General features: G+C 35.2%; 1 protein-coding gene across 1 annotated transcript in view; it reads right to left on the bottom strand.

The window, feature by feature from the left end:
- KLHL1 (kelch like family member 1) overlaps positions 1-20312 on the bottom strand; it is a 541880-nt gene that overhangs the window by 45706 nt on the left and 475862 nt on the right. The window contains exon 8 of the mRNA XM_086328513.1: positions 11311-11473. Within this exon, the coding sequence (XP_086184639.1) occupies positions 11311-11473 (163 nt within the window). The remainder of the gene's footprint in view (positions 1-11310; positions 11474-20312) is intronic.

A 20312-nucleotide genomic window follows, 5' to 3' on the forward strand; every position in this document is an offset into this window, starting at 1 on the left:
TCTCTGTATGCTCTCCTTTATACTGTGCTGTGTCTCTAATAATAAACTTTGTACCTTTTTTTTTTTTTTTTTACAATTTTTGCCTCTTTGAAACATTCTTGCTTTCAAACCAGGGAAAGATCCAGGGCCACTTTACTTCTAGCCTCTAGCCCCTGGTGGTCTAGTGGTTAGTATTCCTGGTTTCCATCCAAGCTACTAGGTCCAATCTCTGGGCAGGGAAACAATATCTCTCTTCAGGAGCACTCACTGTTCTCCTTCCAAGATCTCAAGGACCACACAAAAACACAAATAATGAATTCCTGTGTAGTTGATTTAAAAGGGAGGCAATTGGATAAACAATTATTATAATGAAATGTAAAATTTTATGAAAAGGTTATTTGCTTAGTATTTTAATTATTAAAATTTTTATCCCATTTATTCCTATTTAAGTTTGGATATATAATAACACACACACACACACACATAGACAGGTAGAGATAGGTAGATAGATGAGAAGACACACATACACACACACAAAGCACACAGATGTCATTTTAATGTTTTAAGCCCACTTGAGTTTTCTTGCTTGGAAAATCCCATAGACAGAGGTGCCTCGTGGGCTACTTAGTCTATGGGGTTGCAAAGAGTCAGACACACTGATTGACTAACACTAGATCCTGACCACTAGAACAAGATAAATAATGTATTAAACTTTAAAATGACATCTGTGTGTTTTGTGTGTGCATATGTGTGTCTTCTGCTCAAAGAAAAAAGTAACAAATGAATAATATAATGAAGTGCAGATATTTCTCATCTCAAGCAAAGTTGCTGTGATATACCTATTTTCTGAAGGATACAAGAAATGAATCTATTATCAACAATGTAAGTGGTAAGAAAGTCACTAAATGTGCTCTCAAAAAAATTTATAATATATAGATTTGGAAATATAAGATTTTTTTTTAATTTTTTTTTAATTTTATTTTATTTTTAAACTTTACATAATTGTATTAGTTTTGCCAAATATCAAAATGAATCCATCACAGGTATACATGTGCTCCCCATCCTGAACCCTCCTCCCTCCTCCCTCCCCATACCATCCCTCTGGGTCGTCCCAGTGCACTAGCCCCAAGCATCCAGTATCGTGCATTGAACCTGGACTGGCATCTCGTTTCATACATGTTTTACATGTTTCAATGCCATTCTCCCAAATCTTCCCACCCTCTCCCTCTCCCACAGAGTCCATAAGACTGTTCCATACATCAGTGTCTCTTTTGCTGTCTCGTACACAGGGTTATTGTTATCATCTTTCTAAATTCCATATAAATGTGTTAGTATACTGTATTGATGTTTTTCCTTCTGGCTTACTTCACTCTGTATAATAGGCTCCAGTTTCATCCACCTCATTAGAACTGATTCAAATGAATTCTTTTTAATGGCTGAGTAATACTCCATTGTGTATATGTACCACAGCTTTCTTATCCATTCATCTGCTGATGGACATCTAGGTTGCTTCCATGTCCTGGCTATTATAAACAGTGCTGCGATGAACATTGGGGTACACGTGTCTCTTTCCCTTCTGGTTTCCTCAGTGTGTATGCACAGCAGTGGGATTGCTGGATCATAAGGCAGTTCTATTTCCAGTTTTTAAAGGAATTTCCACACTGTTCTCCATAGTGGCTGTACTAGTTTGCATTCCCACCAACAGTGTAAGAGGGTTCCCTTTTCTCCACACCCTCTCCAGCATTTATTATTTGTAGACTTTTGGATCGCAGCCATTCTGACTGGTGTGAAATGGTACCTCATAGTGGTCTAACACCATACACAAAAATAAATTCAAAATGGATTAAAGATCTAAACATAAGACCAGAAACTATAAAACTCCTAGAGGAGAACATAGGCAAAACACTCTCTGACATACATCACAGCAGGATCCTCTATGACCCACCTCCCAGAATATCGGAAATAAAAGCAAAAATAAACAAATGGGACCTAATTAACCTTAAAAGCTTCTGCACATCAAAGGAAACTATCAGCAAAGTGAAAAGACAGCCTTCAGAATGGGAGAAAATAATAGCAAATGAAGCAACTGACAAACAGCTAATCTCAAAAATATACAAGCAACTCCTACAGCTCAACTCCAGAAAAATAAATGACCCAATCAAAAATTGGGCCAAAGAACTAAATAGACATTTCTCCAAAGAAGACATACAGATGGCTAACAAACACATGAAAAGATGCTCAATATAAGATATTTTTAAGAAAAACAATAAGAAAGCATACCTAATTGAAATAAGATGAATATGAGTCGAGAAACAGATATACCAAAAGGTATCACATAAGGAAAATTAAAATGAAAAAAAAAAAATGTGTCTGCATTGGCAACAATAAAATTCACAAACAAAACAGCAAAAATTAAATATGAAATATAGAATCAATTTCCCAAGTTAAGTGGAAAAGAAATAAAATGACTGGGAAAGAAATGTGTTTATGGAAAAGAAATCAGTGCTCAAAACTACACATAACCATTAACATAAATACATGCTAAAATATATATCCCAAAACCAAAGGACTAGAATAATGGAAAAAGAATCAAACAAACAAAAAATAATCCTCAGTAGATAAAACCTTCCTCAGTCAAATAAAGACATGATTGAGATTGTTGAAATGAATTTCCAAATACTAAGTTAAAAGAATGAAAGGCAGCTATCAGGTTATACCCTGGTAAACATTTTAAAATTGGAATATATGGCAAAACCAATACAATATTGTAAAGTTAAAAAATAAAATAAAATATATATATAAAAAAATAAAAATAAATAAAATTGGAGAAGAATATGACAGCAGGTAAACTACTCTCTCTCAGCCCCACATTCTCTGTTCTGTACTCTGCTTTTTGATGTAGGGACTGAAACTCAGTGAACCACTTTTCTGTCTTGCCACCTGGTTCCTTCCCTCTTTCAGATGTGACAATGAACAGGTGCTAGAGGGAGATTGAAAGGTGCTAGAGGAGAAAGGGTCTTGCTCCTTTTTGCTTGTTTCCCATTCCTGTGAGTGTTGCCCCATCTTTCTTTTTGCATCCAGTTTCATTTAAAAATTGCCATTTTTAAAAACTTAATATCGGCCTTATTGAGACTCAGAACTATCAGCAGCAGCAGACTGGCACCACCACCTCCTCAGAACTCCAGATCACAGGCCAAGGAACCCCTCTTTCACATCAGAGATGCCAGCTGAGCAGAGATCTAATCACAAATGTCTGGATTTCAGCTGCACAAGGTTTTCTAAATTTGATTTTCTAAATCTTAATTTAAGAAAATTTCTTAATTTAAGAAATTATCAGAAATTCATCTCTGATTTTCTAAATCTTAATAATTACAATCCCCTCTTAATTTTCCAATACTAGGGACAATAGCTGTTTCCTTTAGTTGATACATTACGGTGTGTTCTTTGAAAGAAAGTGAAGTCGCTCAGTGGTGTTCGACTTTTTGTGACCCCATGGGCTGTAGCCTACCAGGCTTCTCCATCTGTGGGATTTTCAAGGCAAGAGTACCAGAGTGGGTTGTCATTTCCTTCTCCAGGATATCTTCCTGATCCAGGGATCAAACCTGGGTCTCCTGCATTACAGGCAGACGCCTTACCCTCTGAGCTTCCAGGAAAGCCCATAGTGTTCTTTAGTTAATTTTTATATCTACTTAACAAATACTTAGATTATCTTTATGTAGAATAACTGATAAGTGACTGTTGTAGTTTCTGTCACTTGACTGTACCTTAACTGATAGAAAAAAATCTCTGTAAGAATGCAAGTCTGAAATTTAAAAACACATTAAAGGTGGAAAACTTCTGGACTTATCACACATCTAGCTAATAATAATAATAAAAAAAATTGCAGCAGATTAGTAATCACTGTTTAATGATACACGGCTTTGACATTAAACTAGTCAAACCAATTTACAACAAATGAGTGAAGACATAGGAAAGTTTAATATATACATATAAGGTCTAATAAATTATATAATCAACATATCCCTCCTAGAAAATAGTAGTAGTAGTAATATACTACTAATAATAAATTAAGATGCATTTACCTAGAAGTAATTTCTAGAACACATGAAGAACTCTACAAAGCGAAATGAAAGAAAAAATAAAGAAACTCCTCCCATGAAAACAGGAAAAATACTTAAGCATATATTTTAGTCAGAAAAAATAAACAGATAAGTACATAAAAAAGTGTTCAATCTTAGTCATTAATTGAATATTATCCACTAGAATAGAATAAACCATAAAAGATAAAAACTAGCATTACCAAATCAGTAGGATATGGAGTATCTAGAATACTTACACACTGTTAATACATACATAAATTAGGAAAAGCATTTTCAAAATTTATTAAACACAAGTGTGCTGGATAACCTAGCAATTGCTGTTCCATGTCCAAACCCAGCTAAATTGTATATGCATGCTCACAAAGGACATATATATTTGAAGATGCTCACAGCAGCACTATCATTAATAAGCAAGAAGTGGAAACTATTAAAATGACAATTTCGTTATGCTAAGGCAAAACAAACTACAGTACAATTATTAATACTATTTTGTGAAATTCTGAATTTTAAGACAAAATAAATAAAACTAAGCACATGCTAGCAAGTTAATGTTCAAAATCCTGTAAGCTATGCTTCAGCAGTATGTGAACCTAGAGCTGCCAGATGTACAAGCTGGATTTAAAAAAGGCAGAAGAACTGGAAATCAAATTGGCAACATCCATTGGATCATAGACAAAGCAAGGAGATTACAGAAAAAAATATATTTCTGCTTCATTTACTACATGAAATTTTTTGTGTGGATCACAACAAACTGGAGAATTCTTAAAGAGATGGGAATACCAAGCCAACTTACTTGCCTCCTGAGAAACTTGTATTCAGGACAAGAAACAGTTAGAACTGGATGTGGAACAACAGATTGGTTCAAAATTGAAAAAGGAGTGCATCAGAGCTGTATATTGTCACCCTACTTGTTTACCTTCTATGCACAGCACATCATGTGAAATGCTGGGCTGGATGAATCACTACCTGGAATCAAGATTGCTGGGATAAACATCAACAGCCTTGTTATGCAGATGATACCATTCTAATGGCAGAAAGCAAAGAGGAACTAAAGAGCCTCTTGAAGAGGGTGTTAGAGGAGAGTTTAAGAGCTGCCTTAAAACTCAACATTCAAAAAACTAAGATCATGGCATCTAGTCCCTGTACTTCATGACAAATAATTGGGGAAAAAGTGGAAATAGTGCCAGATTTTATTTTCTTGGGCTCCAAGAAAATCACTGTGGATAGTGGCTGCAGCCATGAAATTAAAAGATGCTTGCTTCTTGGAAGAAAAGTTATGACAAATATAGACAGCTTACCAAAGCAGAGACACTACTTTGCTGACAGAGGTCTGTAGAGTCAAAGCTATGGTTTTCCTGCAGTCATGTATGGATGTGAGAGTTGGACCATAAAGAAAGCTGAGACCATAGAGAAAAATTGTGGTGCTTAAGGCGACTCTTGAGAGTCCCTTGGACAGTAAAGAGATCAGACCAGTCAATTTAAAAGGGAATCAACCCTAAATATTCATTGGAAGGACTAATGCTGAAGCTGAAACTGCAATACTTTGGCCACCTGATGCAAAGAGCTGACTCATTGGAAAAGACTATTTCTAGGAAAGATTGAGGGCAGTAGGAGAAGGGGATGACTGAGGATGAGGTGTCTGGATGGCATCACAGACTCAATGGACATGAATTTGAGCAAACTCCAGGAGCCAATAGAGGATAGAGAAGCCTGGTGTCTGAGTCCATGGGGTCTCAATGAGTGAGACAGAAACTGAACAACAACAAGCCAAGTTCAAATTAATGAATAAGAAAACAAGAGGGAAAACAAGTAGAGCTTCATTCTATGCACATATTTGACTAAAAAGAGAAACAAAAAGAGAATAATGACACTGAGAAAACCTAAGACAAAATGAATAATAATGTTAACTCCTAAATATAAGAAACTCGGAAGATAATAACAGTACGAAAGTAGATATAACAACACACAATCAATTACTTTATTAGTCATAGGATTGGAAGTAATATAAAACTGCTTTCTTTTAAATATTAGAATCTCAGTAAAATATAACTTTTAAATGGAATACATGTGATAATATATATATTTTCTATCATTTCTCATGCTCAAATATTTATACTTCTCATGTTTGTAGAAACATAACAGATATATTATAGAAAGCCTCTCAATCTATAAGAAAGCTCCATATCATATGGAAAATGTTAGGAAATTGATTTTCAAAACCATTAGTCCATGTAGACCAAACAGATAAAAAATAGACTATAGAATGCAGCAAAATATTAAATGAATAATTAAAAAAGGATGAGTTGGTTTTATTCTGTGCATATAATAATGATTTATAGTCATGATATTTATTTACATTACCATATAATAGAAAAAATAATAAAACATAATTTTACACATTTTAAGAAAATTTAATAAAACATAATACCAAATATGATTTTTTAAGTAAAATTTCCATTAATGAAATTATAGACAATGATAAGATCTGGCCCTTAAAATCACTTGGTATAAGTATCCCAAATAACAATTAATGTCACACAGACAGCAAAGTATTAAAGTTTTCCCAATTAAAAGACAGTTGAGGTCACCTGATATTAATATTTATGTTGTTATTCTAAAAATAAAAGGAATTCATTAAAAAGAAGACAAGCATTCATATTAAGAAGTAAAAAATTTCATTTGCATTTATTTTACCATGTTTATCTTCCTAGAGAATCTATCATTATAAATTGAAAAATATATATATTTTGAAAATATATATAAATTGAAAAATAATATAACTGACATGTGCATTTTAGTAAGGTAGTTACTATAAACATAAATACTTAAACTTTCTTCTCTACTGCACTATTAAATGCATAATTAATACATACTAATATGTAAACCAAAATATAATATCTGTGATGTTCAAAAATACAAACAAATGTGAATGAAGCTCAGAAAGCATAATATTAAACCTATACTCAAATTAAAACTGCTAAACTACATTGGGGCTTCCCAGGTAGAACACTGGTAAAGAATCCACCTGTCAGTGCAGGAGATGCAAGAGAGGTGAATTCTATCCCTGGATTGGGAAGATCCCTTGATGTAGGAAATGACAACCCACTCCAGTATTCTTGTCTGGAAAATTCCATGGACAGAAGAGTCTGGCAGGCTACAGCCCATGGGGTCACAAAGAGTAAGACAAAGCTGAGTGGCAGAGCATAAACCCATGCACAAAATAGAGACTAATTTTAAGATATAAAAGTAAGGTTGTATTATCAAATGAAAAGATTTCAAATGTATAGATCTAACATTTTCTCTAATTACTCTGGAAATACTTATTTCTAGGCAAATTCCTTAATGGATTCTCAGGAAGTATATATGACAGTAAGAATTTACTTTTAAAATGTTAGTTGATCAGTCATGTCTGGCTCTGTGACCTCATGGACTCTAGCCCATCAGATTCCTCTGTGCATGGAATTCTCCAGGCAAGAATATTGGAGTGGGCAGCCATTCCCTTCTCCAGAGAATCTTCCCACTCCAGGGATCAAACATGAGTCTCCTGCATTGCAGTCATGTTCTTTACCATTTTTACTAAGGGATCTTTACCATTGCAAGCAGATTCTTTACCAGGAAGTCCTAATTTTAAGTGCACAATAAACCTAAATGAAAACTGAATCCTAAGCCTGAGGAAATCACAGATTGATAAATATATAAATATGAAATTTGAGAGTCCAAAATATATGCAATTAAAATCATAAATGGACATAATATGTTAATATTGATGAAAGTAGAAAATATTGGTATATATTCTGTAATACATATACACACATCTGATGAAATAGAATGAGCAGTTTACTCAAACTTAGCCTCATACTAATAAAAACATTTTGTTTTTAAAACAATTATTTTTCAAAGCAAATCATGATAATAAGTTATCGGTCAGGATGCAAGACATTTTTTGCATGATACTATTGAAAAAGCATTTTGGTGACTCCTAGGAAAGACAGGGCTCCCCAGGTGGTGCTAGTGCTAAAGAACTGGCCTGCCAATGCAAGAGACATAAGAGATATCAGTTCAATCCCTGGATAGGGAAGACACCCTGGAGAAGGGAATGGTAGCCCACTCCAGTATTTTCACCTGGAGAATTGCATGGACAGAGGAGCCTGGTGGGCTACAGTCCTTGGGGTCACAAAGAGTTGGACATGACTGAAGCAACAGCATGCATGCATGCACCAAAGACAAAGTTTAAATTAAAATAGTCCTTTGAAGCTAGAAAATATTTCAGTCCCAACTGTCTTGCAATTCACTTTGTAGAAATTCTTCCTAAGGGTACAGTTAGGAAGGTGCCCAAAAGTTTATATCTAATGGTATTCAGTGTATCTTTTCATGTATAATATCTAAATTTGGGGATTGTTTTAGACACACATCACTGTAGATATGTGTTTTAGATATATTTAGATATTTTGGATTGGAGAAGGCAATGGCAATCTACTCCAGTACTCTTGCCTGGCAAATCCCATGGACAGAGGAGCCTGTTAGACTGCAGTCCATGGGGTCACTAGGAGTCGGACACAACTGAGCGACTTCACTTTCACTTTTCACTTTCATGCATTAGAGAAGGAAATGGCAACCCACTCCAGTATTCTTGCCTGGAGGATGCCAGGGTCGAGGAAGCCTGATGGGCTGCCGTCTATGGGGTTGCACAGAGTCAGACACAATTGAAGTGACTTAGCAGCAGCAGCCACAGCAGATATTTTGGATATTAAAAGTCAGAGACTAGTGTAAGTAATTTATAAACAGAAAACTCAATTAAAGACAACTGAGAAATTGAAATGGGGAGCTCTTATACCCTATGATAATAGCAGAGCCCAACAGGAAGAAAGGCTTCCCATATGCAGGAGATGCAAGAGATACGTGTTCCATCCCTGGGTTAGGAAGATGCCCTGAAGTAGGAAATTGGCAATCAGATCCATTATTCTTGCCTGGAGAATCCCATGAACAGAAAAGCCTGGCAAGCTACAGTCCATGGGGTCACAAAGAGTTAGACATGACTCAATACACACACACACACAACAGAAAGAATCTTCTTTTTCATGAAAATGACTAAGCCAGGGAAAAAACACTGTTTACTCTAACCTTCTCAACTTCCTTTTTCTCGATAAAATCTTTCTCTTCCTCTTACCCTTTGGGACATGCATATGCTCACCATTATTGTAGATCCAAAATTGCAATTCTGTGCTAATTCTGAATAAACCTGCCTTTGCTGCAGTCATATTTGGCAGTCTGCTTATTTCAGATCAGTACTAGCTACTTAAATTTATAGTGTTCGCTTACATTTATCATGTTTTGTGTGTTTTTGTGGGAATTTTTTGGCACAAAATAAATTACTGTATAGCCATTAAAATGTGAATTTCCTAGAGTTTTTAAAGCCAAAGAATGCATGTATGTGCAATTTAGCTGAGGAAAGCAGTTTATTTATATTTTAACAGTGGGATATAATAATAACTTCATAGATACTTACATATATTTAGGAAAAATTTGTCAAAGGTAATTAAATTCTCAAAAGTTATTACTTAATTGGATGTGTAATTCTTTCAACACTTATTCAGTAAATAGATTGAATGTGCATTATGCCTAAGGATACAATAATGAATGTTGTAGACAGATACCAAGATTTATTGACCATGTATACCTAGTAAAAATAGAAAACAATAGCACATGTAATTTTATGAACTGCAAACAATTTGGGATAGTGTGCAGGGTGGTCTATTTTAAATAAGAGTAAGAGTAAATAACTGTCTATGTGGACAGATTTTGAGATGAAATTTGAGCAATGATAAAAGGCCAAGCATGTGAAGATTGTAAGGAATAGCATTTAGGCAAAAAAAAAAAAAAAAAAGTACACTCAAAGGGATTGAGTGGGATTAGAGTTGCTGTATTTGAAGCAAAGATGAAAGGGCAATTTGGCTGATGTATTGAGGAAAAAATGTAGAGTAGGCAGAAACAAGATCCAGTGGATGACTTTAGGTAGAGATAGGCATTGTATTCTAATTTTAAGACGTTCTTGAAGAGAACTGATATGTTATTTGTATTTCTAAAGCAGCTCTGGCTGCATTAGCAAATGGACTTTAGGGGGAAGAGAAGGAAGGAGACTGGAAACTTCTGCTGTAGTCCCTGCCAGAGGTGTTTTCTTTGTTTAGGGCAGAGTTTCTCAGATAGTGAGAGGGAGTATATTTTGCCACCCCAGAGGATATATTAGGCAATATTTGGAGACTTCTTTTGGTTATCACATTGGGCAGGTGGGTACAGCTGGTATCTAGTGGATAGAAGCCAGTCTGCTGCTAAACATTGTACATGCACAGGGCCGAGCCTCATAGCCAACAAAGAATTATCTGACTCAAAATATCAACAGTGTTGAGTTTGAAAATCCCTGACTTAGGGTGATAGGAATGGAAAAGGAGAAAAGTAGATAGATTGATACAATCAGGCAAAAAACATTAAGAACCAAACTTTTGGTAGTCTTTCAAAAGGCTCCTCAGACTATTTCACCAGAAATGGTAAAATATGCAGTTCACATAATTTTCATGAAATATATTTAATACTTTTAAACAAGCAATTAAGATTAAGAAATTTGAGGATTTTTGTTGTTTTTTGTTTCGTTTTGTTTTCAATTTTTTTTTGGCTATTCTTCTTAATTTTTATTTTATGTTGGAGTTCAATCCCTGGGTCAGGAAGATCCCATAGAGAAGGAAATGGCAATCCACTTCGTTATTCTTTCCTGGGAAATCACATGGACAGAGGAGCTTGGTGGGCTACAGTTCATGGTGTCTCAAAAGAGTCAGACACAATTTAGCGACTACATAACAACAATAGTTAGCAATATTAGTTTCAGGTATGCAAGAAAGTGATTCACTTATGGACATACATGTATCTTCTTTTTCAAGTTCTTTTCCCATTTAGATTATTACAGAGTATTGAGTAAAATTCCCTGTTCTATATATTTTTAGGGTTTTGGGGGGCTTTTGGTCATTTTTGTTATTTTTGTTTGGTTTTATTTTATAAGAAGTGATAATTGGAAAAATACACACTCTTGAACTGTCAATAATCCATGAAGACTAAACTTAAAAAAAATCAAAACCTAAATTTTTAAAAAAGAGTTTTTTCAAAGCAGTTTGCTAAATGTTATTTTAAAAGAACATTCACTCAAAATCTTTTTTCAGATTAAAAAAAAAAAAAGTCTACTCACTTGCCGTTCAATGCTGCCACCCCAACTGTGCTTCGGGCAATTGACATGCTAGCTACAAATGTCCACTGCTGACTCTGAGGATCCCACCTTTCCACTGTGTTCAGATAACTCCAGCCATCATGGCCTCCCACAGCATAGATAGGGCCTTCTAGTACTGTCACACCTGCAACAAAGGAGAGATAAAAAGTGAATGAATCACGACACAGTGAGGTTCTCAAATCAAATTAACAACAAAAGCTGTTATTCAGCTGTTATGTCATTCAGAATGGCCTCTATCAGCTAACAAATGATTTCACTGAGGTCAAAACTAATCACTATGGATTGAACTATTTCATTCACATGAAAACATAAAGGAATCCATCAAAATATTATGACCTAGATGCTTTATGAGGGAAAATATATTTTCTTATTTATGATCATATGAAGATTCAAAATCTAAAAGTCAGAGATGATGCATCTTATGCCTCTACTTTTGAAGACTGTTTCTACACTGCAATTTAAAGTACTTTTATTTATATTCAGCAAAACTGCATTAAGCAGTGTAATATAATTAGTTTGAATTTCAAGTTAGGGTCCTCTAAGTTTTGGCTGCCTGTCAAAACATAATAAATGTATCTAAAGCTTAGAGAATACAATGCCTCTTTTCTTATAAGCTGAAATTATTAAACACAAGCAATTAAATTATTTATGAGTCATCAATAGATGATATATACAACTTTTACACACTGTTTTTTTCCTGTCAATTCACTTCTATATTAGATGAATTTTCTTAAATGTTTAACAATCACTAAGTATTTAAATATTGTGTTTATATTTACTGAAGTGGTCTCACTATCTATTAGGAGAATTCTGGTGAATTTTCCACAAGTTTCAAAGTGGAATGTCTGATTGTTAAGAACTCTGAAGTATCTGTGATTCTTACCCTGTTTCCTAGCCGACAAGTTAAACTGCCACAAAAGTATGTATATTGAGAGAAGACACAAGGCTCCTGGGTCATAGAAGAAAGATAGTTATCACCATAACAATGGCAATAGTCAGAGTATCAACATTTTTTTTGTATCAGTTCTCCAAGCCCCAATTTCCCAGTCTTGGTTATGCCAAGAGGATTTTAATATCTCCTTCATGTTGACCAGACTTGAGACAGGATTCTCCTGCCTCTAGAATCCTGACCTCACTTTCCTTAAAGCACTTACTTTAAACAACTTGTAATTGCAAATTGCAAGTTTTCTGTCCCTTTGAGAAGTTAGTCATTTAAAAAGCCTATTGCCAGTGTTACAGCCGCATACTTTCTTTCTGCAAGAACCTAGGAATATAATCAGCAAGAAAGTTACTGTTTTTATCTCCCAGTTTCTGTGCAAGAGTAAGAGCTTAACTTCAACTGACACCTTGCTTCAAGTTGTAAGTCTACCTCTTGTTTGGAAGATAGGAAATGCAATTTACCTTTGTTTAAATAAGGCCAATTTGCAAACTAAGACTACTTATGATCCACCCATGCATTACAGCTCTCAGAAACTCCCTCCACTCCCCTTTGTTTTAGTGGAGGTGCATTCGGCCTCAATTCTGGCCTCTTTTCCTTATTGCAATAGTATTGAATAAAGTCTTCCTTGTCTGTTTATCTATTACACCTTTTTTCTTTTTTTTTTTGCTTTGACAATATTTAGATGAAATCTGTACATTCAATGGGTTGTAAGTTAATTTGAAGTTGGAAGCAAAGTAATATATAACGGACAACAAACTTATATACCCATTGCTCCAGAAGGAGACATTCTCTTCATGCTTTTAAGTATGATTGTCTTTTACTATGGAGAAAAGAACTATCTTTATCTTACTAGTCTTTCTGTTATAAAAATTTGGGGGAGGGGAAGTCAGTCTTGTTTAAAAGTTGTGCAAAAATGTGAAAGACTCATGGAGAATTGTGTCTCAACACAGATGTGAAAGTAAAATGATACTTCTAATCTATTCATGAGTTAATAACTTATTCAACTACTGTTTATTGAACGTCTACTATGTGTTAGGAATTTTTCTTATCACCAAAGTGCCAAGAAAATATAGGTGAATAAAAAAAGTCCCTGACCTCATTGAACTTACATAGTCATTAAATACTCAATTAAAATGGAATAAGTGTTACAGAATCCAGGGTTCTGTCTGCTTGCTGCTCAAAAGCCATCAAAAAGGCCAGGTTGGTGGAAAGTTTGGTTTATTTGAATGTCAGCAACCAAGAGACAGGGTGAGAAGGGCAGGTGCCTGTCCAAGTAGCCTACTACCCTCATCCCGACAAGAGCTTTTATAATGGAAGGAGGGAGTTACTTGCTGAAACACCACAGTCAGTTTTGACAGCAGTCTTGAAGTTGGTCACCAGTGGTCTGACCAGCACCGTCTTGATTGCTTTAAATATAGTTAGTCTTCAGTTCCAGGGTTGTTTTGTTGCATTTCTTGAGGCCAGTTCTCAGAATTGTGGCAGTTTATGTCATGAGTACAGTCTGGTCATCATGTAGTTAAATTCTCCAGCTGGTGGAGGTTTCAGTATCTCTATCTAAGATACCTCAAAAATATGGTTCAGAATATTACCTATAGCTCTGCAGAAGGAGCTGAATGTCTTTGATTATGTTTAATGACTACAATATTTTTATTGGTCTCCTTTGATTGTTTTCCTTTGTTTTGCATGCTTTCACTTCTATGATTAAACTTATTATTTGACAAAAGTCAGGCTGAGGACATGGGAGGGATCAAGGACCATAGGATCCTGCTTCATTTCATAAATACATTATTCACAGCAGCAAAGCCTTGAGTGGCCCCAGTATCAATTATAAGAGAAAAAAAAAAAGGACAAAGGAGACAGAGAGGAAATGTTCAGATGGGTTGGAGGATTTTTCAGAGCTTCTGGTATCTGAAAATTATGAGTGAAGAGTGTTTTTAGGAGGATGGGTCAATTATTTACCTGCCTCTTTCTTACCAAGTCCAAGTTTATATTGGATATGGAATGAGAAAGTTGCTCTTGATTTTGAAAGTAGATTCTGTACCAATACTATCAGTTCAGTTTCATTTATTTGCTCAGTCGTGTCCAACTCTTCATGACTCTATGAACCACAGCACGCCAGGCTTCCCTGTCCATCACCAACTCCCAGAGTCCACTCAAATCCATGTCCATTGGGTCGGTGATGCCATCAAACCATCTCATCCTCTGACGTTCCCTTCTCCTCCTGCCCTCAATCTTTCCTGGCATCAGGGTCTTTTCCAAAAAGTCAGCTCTTCGCATCAGGTGGCCAAAGTATTGGAGTTTCAGCTTCAACATCAGTCGCTCCAATGAACACCCAAGATTGATCTCCTTTAGGATGGACTGGTTGTATCTCCTTGTAATTCAAGGTACCCTCAAGAGTCTTCCCCAACACCACAGTTAAAAGCATCAATTCTTTGGCTCTCAGCTTTCTTTATAGTCCAACTCTCATATCCATACATGATCACTGGAAAAACCATAGCCTTGACTACATGGACTTTTGTTGACAAAGTAATGTCTTTGCTTTTTAATATGCTGTCTAGGTCAGTCATAACTTTCCTCCAAAGGGGTAAGTGTCTTTTAATTTCATGGCTGAAATCATCATCTGCAGTGATTTTGGAGTCCAAAAAGATAAAGTCTGACACTGTTTCTGCTTTTTCCCATCTATTCGTCATGAAGTGATGGGACCAGATGCCATGATCTTTGTTTTCTGAATGTTGAGCTTTAAGCCAACTTTTCACTTTCCTCTTTCACTTTCATCAAGAGGCTCTTTAGTTCTTCTTCACTTTCTGCCATAAGGGTGGTATCATCTGCGTATCTGAGGTTATTGATATTTCTCCTGGCAATATGGATTCCAGCTTGTGCTTCTTCCAGCCCAGTATTTCTCATGATGTACACTACATATAAGTTAAATAAGCAGGGTGATAATATACAGCCTTTACGTACTCCTTTTCCTATTTGGAACCAGTCTGTTGTTCCATGTCCATTTCTAACTGTTGTGTCCCGACCTGCATACAGATTTCTCAAGAGGCAGGTCAGGTGGTCTGGTATGCCCATCTCATTCAGAATTTTCCATAGTTTATTGTGATCCACACAGTCAAAGTCTCTGGCATAGTCAATAAAGCAGAAATAGATGTTTTTTTCTGGAACTCTCTTGTATTTTCAATGATCCAGTAGATGTTGGCAATTTGATCTCTGGTTCCTCTGCCTTTTCTAAAACCAGCTTGAACATCTGGAAGTTCACGGTTCATGTATTGCTGAAGCCTGGCTTGGAGAATTTTAAGCTTTACTTTACTAGCATGTGAGATGAGTGCAATTGTGCAGTAGTTTGAATATTCTTTGGCATTGCCTTTCTTTGGGATTGGAATGAAAACTGACCTTTTCCAGTCCTGTGGCCACTGTTGAGATTTCCAAATTTGCTGGCATATTGAGTGCAGCACTTTCACAGCATCATCTTTCAGGATTTTTAAATAGCTCAACTGGAATTCCATCACCTTCAGTAGCTTTGTTCATTGTGATGCTTTCTAAGGCCCATTTGACGTCACATTCCAGGATGTCTGGCTCTAGGTGAGTAATCACACCATCGTGATTATCTGGGTCGTGAAGATCTTTTTTGTACAGTTCTTCTGTGTATTCTTGCCACCTCTTCTTAATATCTTCTGCTTCTGTTAGGTCCCTGCCATTTCTGTCCTTTATTGAGCCCATCTTTGCATGAAATATTCCCTTGATATCTCTAATTTTCTTGAAGAGATAGATCTCTAGTGTTTCTGTTTCTATTGCTTTCCTCTGTTTCCTTGCATTGATTGCTGAGGAAGGCTTTCTTATCTCTTCTTGCTATTCTTTGGAACTCTGCATTCAGATGCTTATATCGTTCCTTTTCTCCTTTGCTTTTTGCTTCCCTTCTTTTCACAGCTATTTGTAAGGCCTTCCCAGACAGCCATTTTGCTTTTTTGCATTTCACTATACAAGTTTTAATTTGTCTGGTGATTATTTATTCAGTTATGTACTCTATAAAAATACTTAATCTGTGATGGTTTTAATTTTGAGGTTACAGTAAGTTCCCTACATATGAACCTTCAAGTTCATATGTATGAACTTGCCTGGGAAGTATTCTTGCCTGGGAAATCCCTGTAGCCTGCCAGGAATTTTGTATTTTATATTGCTGTTTAGTTGCTCAGTCATGTTCAACTCTTTTGCAACCCCATGGACAACAGAGAAATTTTATAGAAGAAGATATATGAAGGTCCTATAAGCATATAAAATGTTTGATATAGCTGGTAATCGGAATAATCAGGATATAAAAATAAAACATCTTTGAGAGAAAGTCTTTGACAACCATACTTTACTATTTTTTAAATTTTAAAAGTGTTTTAATATCAAAAACTCTTAAAAACATTGGAACAGAAATTTTTATGATTAGATTGTTGTTTAAGTATACCACTTTGGAAAGAAACTTAACAGTATTTTGTGAAAGTATTATGATCTAGTTTTTATACAATTTTAAATACTTTATAATATTTTAATGGGGAATATACACAAAAAATACAAATGTAATTAATGATTTTATATATTAAAATGTTTTAATTAATCAAGGTATTTTGAGTGAGAATATCAGGGCTAGGGGTAAGAAAAAATATTGTGTCTTCTCCCTTTCAAGTTATGTTTATAACATTCATTCAGGTGATTAGATGAGGCATTCATTTATTTTCCATTGCATATACTATTACATTGTATGAATAAGCAACTTTTATAGGTCCATTTCATTGGTATCATAAATGTTGATAGAAACTGCAGATGATTTTTGTTGACAACATTGACAATACAGGGTAATTGCCTGAGCTCAAATTTCAGTTTGTTTCTACCAGCTGTGTGACAATGAAAAAAAAAAAAAAATCCCTTATTTCCTGCATCTCAGTATACTTATCCTTTAAGAATGCCTCAGTTCAGTTCAATCATTCAGCCATGTCCGACTCTTTGCAACCCCATGGACTGCAGCACACCTGACTTCCGTGTCTATCACCATCTTTTGAGGCTTGCTCAGACTCATGTCTATTGAGTTGGTGATGCCATTCAACCATCTCATCTTCTGTCATCCCCTTCTCCTCCTGCCTACAATCTTTCCCAGCATCAGGGTCTTTTCCAATGAGTCAGTTCTTTGCATCAGATGGCCAAAGTATTAGAGTTTCAGCTTCAGCATCAGTCCTTCCAGTGTTTATTGAGGACTGATCTTTAAGATTGATTAGTTTGATCTCCTTGCAGTCCAAAGGACTCTCAAGAGTCTTCTTCAACACCACGTTTCAAAAACATCCATTCTTCAGCGCTCAGCTTTCTTTATAGTCCAACTCTCACATCCATACATGACTATTGGAAAAATCATAACTTTGACTAGATGGACCTTCGTCAGCAAAGTAACATCTCTGCTTTTTAATATGTTGTCTAGGTTGGTCATAGCTTTTCTTCCAAGGAGCAAGCATCTTTTAATTTCATGATTACAGTCATCGTCTACAGTGATTTTGGAGCACAAGAAAATAAAGTCTGTCACTGTTTCCATTGTTTCCCCATCTATTTGCCATGAAGTGATGGGACCAGATGAAATGATCTTCATTTTCTGAATGCTGAGTGTTCAGCCAAGTTTTTTGTTCTCCTCTTTCACTTTCATCAAGACACTGTTTAGTTTTTCCTCACTTTCTGCCATAAGGGTGGTGTCATCTGCATATTGTTGATATTTCCACCAGCAATCTTGATTCCAGCTTGTGCTTCATCCAGGCCAACATTTCACATGATGTACTTTGTATATAAGTTAAATAAGCAGGGTGACAGTATAAAGCTTTGACATAGTATTATTACCTCTGAAAATTCTGCAATATAATATTAGAAAATTTTGTGTAATTTTTCTTCAAAATAGTTCAGTGAAAGCATCAATCCATTACTAATTGTCAGGTAAAACACCACAAGTTAAAGCTGAGCAGTTTCCATATGGGCTTTAGAGCACAGATAAATACAATGGATATTAAGGTCTTTAAATATAAAGAGTGATCTTGGGGGCAGTCATTTTGACAGGTAACTCCTGCAAAAAGTTTAGCTTAAAAGTAAAATTTACTGCTTACATAATTTACCTCAAAATATTTGTTTTACTATTTTTATATTAATGCAACTGATATATTAATTTGTTCTCCTGAGAAAGAAGTCATCTGTCCATGTTAATATTATCCATTCAAAATATTGCTAACTTTATTTTAAACTCTCAGTCCTTCCAATTTAAAGAGAATATATATTCTAATTATGAAAAATAATGAAAACCTTAAAGTACTTTTTAGTATTTAATTTTTATATATTTACCATTATTTACATATTTAAAAATCGTGAAACTGTGAAATATAAGATTTCCTTTTGCCTAGGTAGAGAAATTTATTTTTAAATGAATAATAGTGCATTTAAATTTCTTTTAACTTAATCATTGAGTTGAATAAATATTCCTTAATGGAAGTCACAGAATACATCTAACTCATCAGTGGCTTCATAATATGCATATGACTTTTTGAGCACAACTTATTTACTTTATTTTCTAAATTCTTTTTTATAATCATCACCAAAGTTACAGTAGTATCTAGTAAATATTTATAACTAATCATTAGTGAGACTTAATTCTACTATAATTATATACTTTTACTTCAGGAACAATGAATCACTAAGCAATAGCTCATAAGAATGAACATTTTACAGTTGCTCTGTGCAAAGAATTAAACAAACAAAAAAGCCTTGTGTAATGAGGAATAGGGAAGTAGATAAGTAAGTATATATTTTACTCACAATACTCTGGAAAAATATCTTAAAAATATTAAATACCTCTATTTATATATTTATAGAAATAGAGAAAAGAGAGGGAGAGAAAAAAAAAGGTTGTGAAATTTTTCCCAATGTTATAAATGTATACATATATAATTATACAATTTTTACTGTTGTTCAGTCGAGGAGTTGTGTCTGACTCTCTTGTGACCCTATGGACTGAAAAACCATTCCAGGCTTCCCTGCCCTTGGAACTTTCCAGGAAGGAATACTGGGGCGGGTTTCCATTTCCTTCTTCAAATATATACAATACGCTGTCTATAAATATCTTTCTCTATATAATTCTGATGTAAAATACACCTTGGTTGACGCAAATATATTTTTTAAATGTTGATCACAGGTAGAATAAGACGGACTAAGTTACTAGGAATATTTTACTAGTGGAGGTGATAGAATTCCAGTTGAGCTATTTCAAATCCTGAAAGATGATGCTGTGAAAGTGCTGCACTCAATATGCCAGCAAATTTGGAAATCTCAGCAGTGGCCACAGGACTGGAAAAGGTCAGTATTCATTTCAAACTCAAAGAAAGGCAATGCCAAAGAATGCTCAAACTACCGCACATTGCACTCATCTCACACGCTAGTAAAGTAATGCTTAAAATTCTCCAAGCCAGGCTTCAGCAATATGCGAACTGTGAACCTCCTGATGTTCAACCTGGTTTTAGAAAAGGAAGAGGAACCAGAGATCAAATTGCCAACATCCGCTGAATCATGGAAAAAGCAAGAGAGTTCCAGAAAAACATCTATTTCTGCTTTATTGACTATGCCAAAGCCTTTGACTGTGTGGATCACAATAAACTGGAAAATTCTAAAAGGGTTGGGTGTACCAGACCACCTAATCTGCCTCTTGAGAAATTTGTATGCAGGTCAGGAAGCAACAGTTAGAACTGGACATGGAACAACAGACTGGTTCCAAATAGAAAAAGAAGTACGTCAAGTCTGTATATTGTCACCCTGTCTATTTAACTTCTATGCAGAGTACATCATGAGAAACGCTGGACTGGAAGAAACACAGGCTGGAATCAAGATTGCCGGGAGAAATATCAATCACCTCAGATATGCAGATGACACCACCCTTATGGCAGAAAGTGAAGAGGAACTAAAAAGCCTCTTGATGAAGGTGAAAGTGGAGAGTGAAAAAGTTGGCTTAAAACTCAACATT

This window comes from Bos grunniens, chromosome 12 (genome assembly GCF_055505025.1).
Source record: "Bos grunniens cultivar Pamir isolate PY7600 chromosome 12, Bosgru_T2T1.0, whole genome shotgun sequence".
In the NCBI taxonomy this organism is placed as follows: domain Eukaryota; kingdom Metazoa; phylum Chordata; class Mammalia; order Artiodactyla; family Bovidae; genus Bos; species Bos grunniens.